Here is a 13512-nt window from a genome sequence, read left to right as displayed (position 1 = left end):
GAGTCTGCATGAAGGAGACTTCCTGGCTTCTATCGACCTTAAGGAAGCGTATCTCCATGTGCCCGTTTGCATAGCCCACAGAAAGTTTCTTCGTTTTGCTTTTGGCCACCAGCATTTTCAATATAGAGCGATGCCATTCGGCCTCTCCTCTGCTCCAAGAGTGTTTACCAAGGTGCTACTCATCCTAGTGGCTTACCTCCGGACCCAAGGGGTTCATATCTACCCATATTTGGATGATTTACTAATACAGGCCAAGTCGGAGGAACTGGCTCATCATCATTTACTGATCACCCTCAATGTTTTGCAGGCCTACGGCTGGCTTGTCAACTTCGACAAAAGCCATCTCCAACCAACCCAACGCCTACTACATCTAGGGGCAATGTTGGACACCCTGCAGGCAATGGTTTTCTTGGCTCCAGATTGCATCACTGCCATCACAAGCATCGCAAGGTCCCTGATGCAACAAACATCCGCAGACGTCATGCTTCTCGCCAGAGCACTCGGGATGTTCATATCTACAATCCACATTGTGCCATGGGCTCGAGCCCACACTCGGCCCCTTCAATGGATTCTGTTGCCTTTTCAAAAAGACATTGCCAGCTCCAACCATCGCAAAGTTCGCTTGAGCCCCGCACTGCGCCTCTCCTTCCGCTGGTGGACCAAGGTTCAACACCTCTCCAAGGGCACGTCGTTCAGAGAACCCCGCAGAACCGTTGTAACCACAGATGCCAGCCTCATAGGTTGGGGAGCCCACTGCAACTCCCAGTACGTTCAGGGGGTTTGGTCCAACACAGAGCAATCCCAAAGCATCAACTGGCTGGAACTAAAGGCTGTCCACTTAGCCCTATGTCATTTTCAGTCTCTGTTCCCTTTGCATCATGTGCTCATTCAAACAGACAACACGTGTATAAAATCACATTTGAACAGACAGGGGGGCACCAGGTCTCGTCCTCTGCAGGACTTAGCCTCCCTCATCTTTGTCTGGGCAGAACAACATCTACAATCCCTGAAAGCAGAGCACCTCAGAGGGATTTGGAATGTGACAGCAGACTGGCTCAGCAGACAACAGGTCTTTCCGGGAGAATGGAAACTTCATCCAGCCATTTTCCATCGTCTCCAGTGTCGGTTCGGCGCCCTCTCAGTCAACCTGTTTGCTTCCAGTCGCAATTGCCAGCTTCCCAGGTACTTTGCCCGATACCTGGACTCAACAGCAGAAGCAGTGGATGCTCTGACAACACCGTGGCCAAACGGTCTATTGTACGCCTTTCCTCCCATACCATTGTTAGCCAAAACCTTGAGGAAGGCGCGAACCGAAAGGGCACAGCTGGTTCTGATAGCACCATTTTGGCCACGCCGACCGTGGTTTTCAGATCTTCTGGCAATGTCAATGATGGATCCTTGGACACTTCCAGTAAGGCCAGACCTTTTATCCCAGGGTCCAGTACTGCACCAGGACCCTACTTGGTTCAATCTAACAGCGTGGCGTTTGAACGGGGACATTTGAGGTCAGCTGGACTGTCTGACGCTGTGATTGATATTATTTTGGCCTCGAGAAGACCATCTACCACCCGTATTTATCAACATACCTGGGTGGCTTTCTCCAAGTGGTGTCAGTCCCACCACCATGATCCATCCCAGGCCACTGTGCATCAGGTGCTCCAATTTCTCCATAGCGGCTTTATGATGGGACTTCGACCCAACACCCTACGTCGACATGCGTCCACTCTGTCGTCCATTCTCTCAGTGTCCTCCCCTGGAGATCATATTTCCTCACATCCGTTCATCAAACGTTTTTTGAGGGGAGTCGCCCTACGCTCTCCGGCTGTTGTCCATCGGTTTCCCTCATGGAGTTTGCCGAAGGTTCTGCAGGCTTTGCAACGTCCTCCGTTTGAACCCATCAGGACTGTGCCTCTTCGTATACTGTCCTTCAAGGTCTTGTTCCTGATCGCAATCACATCTGCTAGACGAGTTTCGGAGTTGGGCGCATTGTCTTCCGTTCGCCATCTCTGCGTCTTCCATAAGGACTCTGTTGTACTGAAAACTGATCCTTCCTTCCGTCCCAAGGTTGATTCAGTGTTGCATTGCAACCAGGACATTGTTTTGCCTTCCTTTTGCCCGAATCCTACCCATCCTCTCGAGAAGGCTTGGCATTCGTTGGATGTCCGGAGGGCTCTCAAGACCTACCTGTCTAGGACCCAGGATATACGGCGAACTGAGTCTCTGTTTGTATCCTTTCATCCAAGGTCTGTGGGGCATAAAGTTTCCAATCCTACCTTATCCCGTTGGTTAAGGGCATGTATTACTTTAGCATATGAGTCTCTGAAGCTGTCAGTTCCAGCTAGTATAACGGCTCATTCTACCAGGTCAGCTGCCACTTCGGCTGCTTTTGCCACTAATGCTCCTGTTGCCGATATTTGTAGGGCTGCAGTCTGGTCTACCCCACACTCGTTTATAAGGCATTATAAAATGGATCGCTATGCCTCTGCTGACGTTTCTTTTGGCAGACGAGTGTTGCAACAGGTTCTTAATGACGATTAACACGTGGGTGGTCCCTCCCTGTTTGGGCTGCTGGGGTACATCCCGTTGTGATGGCCGGACTCATAGGGAAAATGGACCATTGGTCTCACCTGAAGGGTGATTTTCCTATGAGGACGGACATCACGACCCTCCCAGTTGGAGGATGACTATATATTTTCTAATGTGTTCTATATTACTGTTACGCTATTATATTTAAATTTAAAAGTGAAGTCAAGACTTCTAGTTCTGTTATACCGCTATGTTGGAGTCATGTTACTGTGCATGGTACTATTGTGTTATTTTCCTGCTGCCAGGCCTGTTGGCCTTGTTCTTGTATTTTTAGATATCTCTCCTTAGACTCGCTGCGAATGAACTGGAGAGTGGGAGGGGCCTGACGCCCCTAGTCTTGACTTCAAAGACATTCTTGCCTTCGCACGATAGGTGGAGCTAAAACCCGTTGTGATGTCCGTCCTCATAGGAAAATCACCCTTCAGGTGAGACCAATGGTCCATTCAATGAATTAACATGCAATATACTTTAATCACAATGCAGTGTGATCTGTAAAGTTGCCCATCAAAGGAAGTAGTGATGGCTAGCAGCTTAACTGAATGTGTGATGAATTTGTAGAATGTAGTTTATAACTAGAATGACCTGATTTGAATTATCATGTCTTGACCTTATAAGCTGAGATATGCGTAAGACCTCTGCCTGTGCAGACGGCCCTTTTACTCTTTTCTTCCTGACACACTTTGATAAACCAGGAAGATCCTAAACTGTAGGTTACCAATACATGGGGTACTGCAGCAAGACTATCCCTGTCCAGCAACAGCCATAGGTGGCATACCAGCTGAAGCTGGTGGAAAGCACTCCTCTGTCACTGGAGGCCCATGTTGATCTAGGAGCAGACCCAGACTCACCTGCTTGACTTGCAAAATCCCTAATCCTTGGACCTGGGAACCACCCACCCACAGGACCTCTGTCATGCCTGAATTCAGCTTCCGTTTATTGGTCCTCATCCAGCTGACTACTGTGCCCATACCCACATAAATGCACATCATGTTACATTTGAGTAGTTAACTAATCCTATTTCCCTGTAGACCAGCAGACACTGGATGACATAGAGAAGTCTGTCAATGATGACATGAAGCGTATTATTACGTGGCTCCAGCAGCTCAAGTGAGTAAGCTGTGGCGTCATGAATCCTCAACATTTAATATGTCACTAGTCCTCTTTGTGCACACTTTTTCTTTGCCTCCAGCACTTGAAAATAACACTTGCTTCCAGAAAAGACTCCTGAGAGAATTTTGTGGACTGGTAACAGGAATTGGAGAGTAAGAATAAATTTACAGTTTTTGCAGTAGAAAGATGTAGGAAATGGAGTACTTCAAGAACTTGTTTTGGGACTGATGCTTTTTTTACTTGTTTATAAATGTTGGATGAGCAGTGAGATGGCCAAGATGACACTTACAATTCCAAAGTGGCAAAAAATGGCAAATGTAGTTCCATATAAAATGATGCACACTGGGGCAAAAACCCTAACCTGAATTTACTACCACACTTTGACTTTAAAAGGGATTTACACATTTCATGGAGGTTAAGGCTATCAATAGTTACTAGTCTTAATGGCTATATGCTTCCTGTAGGATCAGAGGTAGTATGCTTCTGCATACCAGTTACTGAGGAAGAACAACAGGAGAGAACTGTTTCCCTTAATTTCTGCTTTTGTGTTCCCCAGAGCATCTGGTTGGCCATTGTGGGAAACAGGAAGCTGGGTTAGATAGGTCTTTAGGTCTGATCCAGCAAGAGTCTTTTTATAGTCTTATGTGCTTAGTTGCCATTTCTGTTTTTGAAAAGATCTTCAGCCAGCAAGTTCTGTTGCAGTATATTGGATTGCGTTCTGTGTAGTGCTAAGGCAAATGTTCTGTCACTATAAGGATTTTTTCTTGCACAGTAGATTTTTCTCCCCCTCCAACTTTCCAGAGCAGTTTTGGGGATGGGGAGACGAGAGGGAGGAAGCCTTGTTGCACAAGTGGAACTTGTTCCACTTGCTCAATTCTTTGAATACTGCCCTTAGATTATACCTTGGTTTTTTAAAAAAGTGATTTGAGGGCATTTCCATTTTGGCAATGTTGCTTAAATTGAAAATAACTTTTAAAACTACCTTACTTTCTTCCAAGAACTTCCTTTATGAGTGCAACAGAACAAAAGCAGTTCATGCTAAATTTTCTTGTTAAAATCTTTGTTTGCTTATAGATGTGTTAGTTAATAGTTTTATTACTGACATGTGCACACTGTTGACAAATATCTCTGATGCTATATGCTGTTTTATACCAGGGACTGAGAAAAACACTTGGATACTTAAAAAAAAAAACCAAATTGTTAGATATTTTGGGTAGGGACTTACTTTTTCCTGCTGTATATTAGGCACCATATAAATAATCCCAAATAAGAACTGTATTTGTGTAACCTGAATGTCAAAAATGTGAATATTTTATTTACAAGTAAAATCCCAATAGAGTTGGTAATGTTAGGTTTGTATTGTATATACATGAGAAAACCTCAGTTCCTGTAGTTATGGGTTATTTAGCACATTATATGACAGCAAATCTGGGTTCACTGCCATGTGTACACTTGCCAGGCAGCTGCAGTCAATCTTGACTGACAAGTGTATGTGTATGCTGAACACGTTAGTCATGTTCACATTTTTCTTTTGAAGTATACATGTAAAATATTTTAGATGTACACCCCAAACCAGAATTTGAGCAGTAGCCCTGTGAGAAGATTTATTTTTCTATTAAAGCTCTGTTCTGCATGTCGCATAGAGGTCAAAAGCAAATCTAGAAGGCAAATTAGCAGTGTTAAATTTTATCCAGTACACGGATGACAATATTTTTGTATGTCTTTGTTTTCAATTAAGGTTTTGGCTTGGACAGCAGCGTTGCAAACAGTCAATAAAACATTTGCCTACAGTCAGTAGTGAAACACTTCAGCTAGCTAATTATGCTACGCACCCTGTGGGAAATCTCTCCAACCATAAACTCTTCATCAAGCTTACCCGACTTCCACAGTACTACATTGTAAGTAAATGTGGAATCTGCATGTGAACTTGGTCCTTGGACTGAAGGAAGCAAATTTTTGTCAAATGATTGACGTAACTACTGCTTTAACTTTACTACTTTGAAATGCCAGAATATTACAAACCCATTGGTTTGAGCATTCCATCATCCCCCAGCCAGAAAACTACAAAAATTTCTTTTTATTTCCTAGAAATGTGCTGTACCCGGTAGCTGCATGAGTGGGAGTGTAACTGGGCTTTCTCTTCCCCTCCTCTCCTTGCAACTCTCTGTACCCTTTGAAAACCCCTCCAGAGAGCCTGAACAGTGGAGGCTGTGTCATGCAGGGTTGCAGTGGGAGAAGGTGGTTGACTGAAATCAGGCAAAAGGATTTTGTTTAATGGAGTTCCCACTGGAGCAAGATTATTGCACTCAGTTTTAGGTGATTCCCTGCTCACTTCAACCCCATGGAGTTGGGGAAGAGAAAAATAGATTGCTTTCCACTTGCACAACCATTGGATGCAATTCATTTATGGGAAATTTAAAAAGATCTGTTTTTTGGCAGAGGAAAAGGGGAATCATGTTGAGGGGTCTCTTGAACCTCTGCAGAGGATTGTTGGAAGCTGCAGGGCAGAGGGAGGCAAAGAGAGGTTGTTGGTCCTCCACTTGCACTGGATACAATCCAGTTTAGTCTAACATGGGGAGTGGCAAACTTCTGTATTCTAATGGGTGGGCACTGTTTCCTGGAAACGTACATACTACGTTCATTTCTGAATACCAAGTTGTAGTAAGGCAGTACACAAATTTAAGTATAAAATGGGGAAAAATGCTTCATACAAAATCAAAAAGGGGAAATTGTGGAATATCTCTACTTCCAACAACTAAAAAATGTTGTTTGAGTAAAACTACACACAAACTTTTTATCATATCTTGATTAAAATTTCATAGAGACACTAGGGGACAGGTTGTTTAAGTCTGGTCTGTCAGCTGGCAATGATCAAATAGGAAGCGAGGCAAATTTTTAAAAAAAGTTTTAGCTGACTGAGATACATAGAGGGCTTTTTGGGCCTTATAAAGATGTGTGTACATGAAGTAGTTTTTTTACATTTGCATTTTTTATTTATAAGCAAGAAATCTCCAGTATTGAGTATATCACTTTTAGCTTTTGAAACTCACCTCCATTTCAAAAGCACTTTGCTATGCTCTACGTGGGGCTGCCCTTGAGGTTGGTCCGGAAGCTGCAGCTGGTGCAAAATGTGGCGGCGAGACTGCTCACTGGGGCAGGGTATCACCAACATGTCACCCCGCTGCTGAAATAATTGCACTGGCTACCCATTTGCTAGCGGGCCAAGTTCTAGTTTTGGTGTACAAAACCCTATACAGCTTGGAACCAGGATACCTGAAAGACCGTCTTATCTCTTATATACTGTCGATCACTGTGCTCCGCAGGTGAGGGCCTCCTGCAGATACCATCTAATCAGGAGGTCCGTTCTGCACCACATAGGAAACGGACCTTTAGTGTGGCGGTGCCTACCCTGTGGAACTCCCTCCCCTTAAATATTAGACAGGTGCCATCTCTGTTATCTTTTTGGCACCTACTGAAGACCTTCCTTTTTCAACAAGCCTGTTAAGTTGAGATCTTATCCCAGTCTGCTTCTGTGTTGGAATTGCTTTTAATATATTTTTAAACCTTTTTTAAAAAACAATATGTTTTTTAACCTTTTTTTTTAAGATGTCTTCATAGCTTTTAAAAAAATGTTTTTAAAGTTGTTTTGTTTTAATATATTTTAAAGTCTGTTCTTATGTTGTTTTAAAGTGTTTTTAGTGCTTTTGTTTGCCGCCCTGGGCTCCTACTGGCAGGAAGGGTGGGATATCAATCAATCAATCAATAAAGTAAATGCAGCATTTTCCATGGGATGAAGTTGAGTGTTCAAGAAATGTAGTTAACTCCTGTTTGATTTGCAAAACTAGTTGCCTGTATTTTCAAGTTGTTCGTTGACAATAACGTGTGCCTCATGTTTCATCTCTTTTTTTCCGTTTGCTTGGAAGAATTTTCAAGAAGTAATTGTAGAGTGGGGAAGTACGTAGTTTAGTGGTAGAGCATTTATTTTGCCTGCAAAAGGTCACAGGGTGAATCCCTGGCATCTCCAGGTAGGGCTAAGAGAGAACCTTGCCTGAAATCCTAGAGTGCCATTACCGGTTAGTGTAGACAGTACTGACCAGATGGGTGAATGGTTTGACTCAGTTTTAGGCAGCTTCTGTGTCACATTCATGAAAATACACAAACTGTGTTAGGTATAATATTTAAACATAAAGCGAACTGTGCAGTCATTATGATGATACTGCTGCAAACGTCTGTAGGACCTAGCGCAACAACAAGGGGAGAGAATTATTAAGTGTATAAGTATTTTCAAGCTCTCAATGTTATTTTTTAAAAACAATTTAGGTAGTAGAGATGTTTGACATTCCCAGCAACCCCACACAACTGGAATACAAATACTACTTTCTTTCTCTGAGCTATGCTGAAGGAGATGACAATCCTGCTGCTGCAATTCTGCTGCAGCAATTTAAACCAAATATCGAAGAGCTGGTTTTGGACACAAAAAGTGGGAAGCAAGCAAAAGGTGGCACAAAGCGCAAGGTATGGATTTGACAACAGGCACTGAATTTGTTTTAGTTAAATGTTTCCAGAGAGCTTCCTATGTTAGTCTGTTGCAGCAAAAAACAGAGTCTTGTGGCACATTAAAGACTAACAAATTTATTCAATAACAAGCTTTATTATGGCACAAGTTTTATGCCTTATACATTTGTTAGTCTTTAATTAGTTTGTAATAAGACTAGTTTATTTATTTATTATATTTATATACTGCCCCATAGCCAAAGCTCTCTGGGCGGTTTACAGCAATTAAAAACAAATATACAAGTTGTTTGTTCAGCTTGTTTGCTTTCTACAAAAAGGTCTTGAACTAATATACAAAGAAACATAGTAATAAACTTCATAGCAAACATCTCAATTAAAAAACACACCAAAAGTGTTCATCTGCAATAATCAGTTAAAAATAAAGTCTTCTCTTACATACAACATCCTGATAGATGATCCTAGTTGAAGGTGAGCTGATAACTATTTAGGTATATCTTGGATTGTAGCTTACTGATAGCTTGTGCCTCATGGCCAAGAGTAAGTCTGCACAACTGAACTTCTCTGGTTCTAAGGAATAAATTGGGGTTGATGAGCATTCTGGTATCCTCCTATCACAGATATCATTCTCCATATTTAAATAATAGTATTCAAATTACCCCAAGTATTTCATGAACCAGTATTCTGCCCATTAGTTACTGGGCCAAGTTGAAGGTTGTGGTTTTGGTGTGCAAAGCCCTATGCATCTTGGGACCAGGATACCTGAAAATTGTCTTACCCCTTAAATACCCAGTCAATCACTGCACTCTGCAGGTGAGGGCCTCCTGCAGATACCATCTTATCAGGAGGTCTATTCCACACAACATTGGAAGCGGACCTTTAGTGTTGTGGCACCTACCCTTTGGAATTCCCTCCCCTTAAATATTAGAGAGGCATCATCTGTATTATCTTTTTGGCACCTACTAAAGACCTTCCTCTTTCAACCTTATCCCAGTCTGTGTCTGTGCTGGAATTGCTTTTTAAGACATTTTTAAGATTTTTTTAAAGATGTTTTAAAGATTTTTTCCCATTGTTTTTAAAGATGCTTTAAATATGTTTTAAATTCTTTTGTTTTTAGGATGTTTTAAAATTCTTTTAGTGTTTTTGTTTGCCGCCCTCGGCTCCTTCTGGGAGGAAGCGCAGGATATTAAATAAATAAATAAATAAATATGGTTCAGTAACTTGCACAAAATTTGTAGAGAAATTGTCTCTAGAGGCAATTTGTGAAAGGAATTTATAGGAGCGCTTTATCATATGGCACTGCTACCTAGGAATTTCTGTGTTTAGTTTTCTTACCCATCATGGAAACATTAAATAATGAGGATAGGGGTCCTGTCATCTACTGATACATGGATTTCTAAGTAGTAACTTTTAAGGTGTTCACTTGATCAAGGAAATCGTAGCTGATTAATCACTTTAGATTAGGTGCAAGTTTACATGGGAATAAAGCTATGGTTTTGAAGAAGAAAAATATTGTTTATAGAGGTACATTGTATGTCTCAGCAAGCCATGTCTTAGAAAAAGTAGTCTCCTAACCCCCATGAGCCAGTTCAAGAAGTGGCAAGGCTGGCCACCTGTTATTACCATGATGTCAGGTAAAGAGTTTTCTTTTCGCAGGCCAGCTTAAATTCAAATCTTTCTGCAAAGTAAAATGTTCCTTTGCCCATGCAGTTTAATTTCAAACTATTGCAGGCAAAGGAAGTGGGTTTTGCAGCTATCACCAATCAGCTGATTGGTGGGGACTGAAAGGCCTGCTTTTTGCAGTGATTTGCTTCATTCGTGAGCTCTGATCAGGAGCTCTTGAGTAGAACCCTACTCCCAGTCGGACTTGCATTTTGCCCCAAATTTAAAAGGTGCCAAACACAACCCTCTCTTGCCAAGGAAAAATCAGCAACTCAGTTTAAAGCTCCTGGTTGTTCCTTTGCAGCTTATATCTTTAGGACAGGTGAGCATGACTTTGGGAAAACAGCCTCGTGGGCCAAGCTAGAACTCTTGATGGGCATAAGTAGCAGAGGTTTTCCAGTGCAAGTTTACATGAAACAGGAGTTTAATGATGTGGCTCTGATGTCTGTAATTTAAAACTTAGAATAGTGATCTAGCTTATGAATGCTAAAGATTATGCTTTGCTAAAAGAAGTTTTATGCTATTTTCCAGTTGTCTGGTGATCCATGTCCTGTTGAACCCAAGAAACCGAAACGGTCTGGAGAAATGTGTGCCTTCAATAAAGTTCTAGCTCACATTGTAGCAATGTGTGATACAAATATGCCATTTATAGGACTTCGTATGGAGGTATGTAGCAAATTATTTCCACTGTGGGTGAGGCAAGTCTTTTTAAACAGGGTCTTTATGGTAAGGAAAAGAGCGTAGACCTAAGCTTTGAAGTAGGAAGAAATTGTAAGACTGCGTAGTCATGAAAGATGAAAGAAACCCCTGGCTTGAATTTCCTGTCAAGCTATATTTACTACTGACTTAGGCACAGAGCCCAGGATTTGCCAGAATGTGAAGAATTTAGTCATTGACCAAAATGCACTTGTGTGCTGGAGAATGGGTTCAGCTTGGTAAACCATTTTTCTAAATTGCAAAGGATATTAACTACCGTAAGTATCACGGTGTGTAGTGTCTAATCATTTTGCTATAGGACCCCACTAATGATAGTGTGATAATTTGGGGAAACTGTCAAGTAGAACCAGTGGGAGAGGTATTATGACAGGGGTGGGAAAATTGTGGCCCTCCAGATATTGCTAGAGTACAACTTCCATCTTCCCTGACCATGCTGGCTAAGGCTGGAGGGCCATATGTTCCCCACCCTTTGTATTAAGGGGAAAGGAGGAGGTCTGTCCAATCTCGGGTGTGCTGTTTCTAACCTGGAATGTGAAGGGTTTGGCAAGTAGATGTGAAGCAGAGTTTCATGCGGTAACCTGGCATTTTTGGAATGAAGCAGGAGCACATCTTCACTTTAGTACCCCAAAAGATGTAGGAAAATTGTCATGTATAAGGCAATTCAGATGTATCCATTCTCTTAATCTCTTGTGAAGGGCTTTGCTTCTCTGCCTGTCATTGCTTCTGGTACCATGGGAATCGCCACTGTGTAGTATGATTCATACTGTAGACATGAAGGATTAGGTTACTAATTTATTAGCCTACGTGAAGGCTGGACACACAAACACACACACTCTAAACATTGTTCTGTGTGTTCTTATTTTATGAACTGTTCATATTTGGCTCCCCAACTATTTTTCATACAGACCACTTGAAAAATGCTCAGGGTCTTGGCAGGCCACTTAATGATTTATCTGGTGGATGTAGCAATTGTAATGCACTGTGATAGATGCTGAATGATTTACAATTGCATTTTAGTGCTTCTTTTATCTCTTATATATTGTATTAAAATTTGAATACAAATTGTATATAAATACAAAAGGTAAATAAAAAGGCAATTCAAACTCAATTAAAATCAATATTAATATTTAATGTGGGCACACATGGACCACCTGCATGAAGTTCGTGAACCATAGGTGGTCCACAAACCACAGTTTGGGAATCCCTACTCTAATGTACAGAAAAGAAAAGATTTATTATCAGAGTTTATTGTGTGTTGGGTGGCCTGTTTTTCTCTTAAGAAATTAGCCAATATCCCTGGATTTTACTTGCTTGCTGTACTAATTAGTAATCATATTGGGATGTTTACATGACTATACATATGTGCCAGTTGTGGTGAGAAAGTGGATGTTGTCTAGCCTGGACTTTTCTCTTAGTATGAAAACGTACAAATACATTTCTCAAATTGTTTTTTTTTGTTTCAGTTATCCAGTATGGAGATCCCACATCAAGGAGTCCAGGTGGAAGGAGATGGCTTCAGTCATGCTATTCGTTTATTAAAGTAAGAAGATTATGCTACACTTCCATTAATTTGTACAATATTCCATGAGTTATGAAAGGGAAGGAAAGTATTTAATATACAACATGTTATAGAATTAAAAATTTTTTTGCATTATATAATACATTTATTCATTTTAAGTCAAACAATAATAATTATACCATTTATTGAAAACAAGTTCTTAATGAGTAGGTATTATCTAAAAAGATGATTAAGCATAGATACTTTGTCAAAGAATTTTCTTTGCATATTGCGTTAGCTGGCCAGTTTAGCTGGAGTACATTTTAAAATTAGCATTATGCTTCGTTGTCCAACAGAACGATGTCTTAAGTTTATTTCCTATAGATTTCACAGAATCTAATATTGTTTAGTAGGCTGCCTTCTGGGAAAGAATTCTCCCACTTCTTTGTTTTATTCATTTCCTTATACTGTTAATGGTAAACAAATGTTTAAGGATAGGTTCCAGAATATTGAACTAATAGGCAAAAAACCTTGTGGTTTAAGAACATACCTATAGCCCACAGATATTTCTATCAAACTTTAAAAAGCAGGGAAATTGGGCAGCTATAGTGAATGCACCGGGGAGCAGGAGACCTGACCTACTCTCTGAGATATTGTGCTGCCCTACAAATTTGTCAGAATGCAAACAACATTTGGGTTGGTCTTTCACAGTCCAATCCACTTGCTGTGTAGTTTGGAAGAATTTGGTAACGTGCCTCTGAGCATATGGTGAGTGGTGGCAACACCTGCCATCTCCAAAGATAGAGAATTATTTTTTTGTATGTTTGTTGGTGTTCTTACTTTGCTTCTTTCCTGTGTTTATTTATTTATTTATTTATTTATTATTTTTTAAAACTTATATACCGCCCGACTAGCAATAGCTCTCTGGGCGGTGAACATAGATACAATAAAATACAATATAATACAAAAACATCAGTCTAAAATCAAATTTCACAATCTAAAAACAGCAAAGGCTAAAATCAAATTACAAACATTACAATCATTAACAAAAAATTAAAATGCCTCGGAGTAGAGAAAGGTTTTAACCTGGCGCCGAAAGGATGATAGTGTCGGCGCCAGGCGAACCTCCTCGGGGAGACTATTCCATAGTTCGGGGGCCACCACTGAGAAGGCCCTTGATCTTGTCACTGCCCTCCGGGCCTCCCTATGAGTCGGGACCCGGAGGAGGGCCTTCGTAGCAGACCGTAGTGTACGAGCCGGTTCATAGCGGGAGAGGCGTTCCAACAGATATTGAGGTCCCGCGCCGTATAAGGCTTTATAGGTTAATACCAACACTTTGAATTTGGCCCGGAAGCGTATTGGAAACCAGTGCAAGCGGGCCAAAACAGGTGTTATATGGTCAGACCACTTCGTTCTTGTTAGCAGTC

At 41.3% G+C, this 13512-nt stretch overlaps 1 protein-coding gene across 7 annotated transcripts in view; it reads left to right on the top strand.

Moving 5' to 3' along the window:
- The window catches only part of MED14 (mediator complex subunit 14), an 84375-nt gene that overhangs the window by 32666 nt on the left and 38197 nt on the right, over nucleotides 1-13512 (top strand). For 2 of the 7 annotated variants that reach the window (XM_061627463.1, XM_061627462.1), the window contains exons 12-16: nucleotides 3615-3693; nucleotides 5435-5594; nucleotides 8017-8211; nucleotides 10402-10536; nucleotides 12051-12127. In XM_061627463.1, the coding sequence (XP_061483447.1) occupies nucleotides 3615-3693; nucleotides 5435-5594; nucleotides 8017-8211; nucleotides 10402-10536; nucleotides 12051-12127 (646 nt within the window). Of the gene's footprint in view, nucleotides 1-307; nucleotides 3006-3614; nucleotides 3694-5434; nucleotides 5595-8016; nucleotides 8212-10401; nucleotides 10537-12050; nucleotides 12128-13512 lie in introns of those variants that run through there. The other 5 variants (XM_061627460.1, XM_061627458.1, XM_061627461.1 and 2 more) reach the window with 5 other exon arrangements.

This window comes from Rhineura floridana, chromosome 5 (assembly GCF_030035675.1).
Source record: "Rhineura floridana isolate rRhiFlo1 chromosome 5, rRhiFlo1.hap2, whole genome shotgun sequence".
NCBI classification, from domain to species: Eukaryota; Metazoa; Chordata; class Lepidosauria; order Squamata; family Rhineuridae; genus Rhineura; species Rhineura floridana.
The sequence above is the reverse complement of the archived record's forward strand: the minus strand, read 5'-3'. Positions and strand labels throughout refer to the sequence as shown.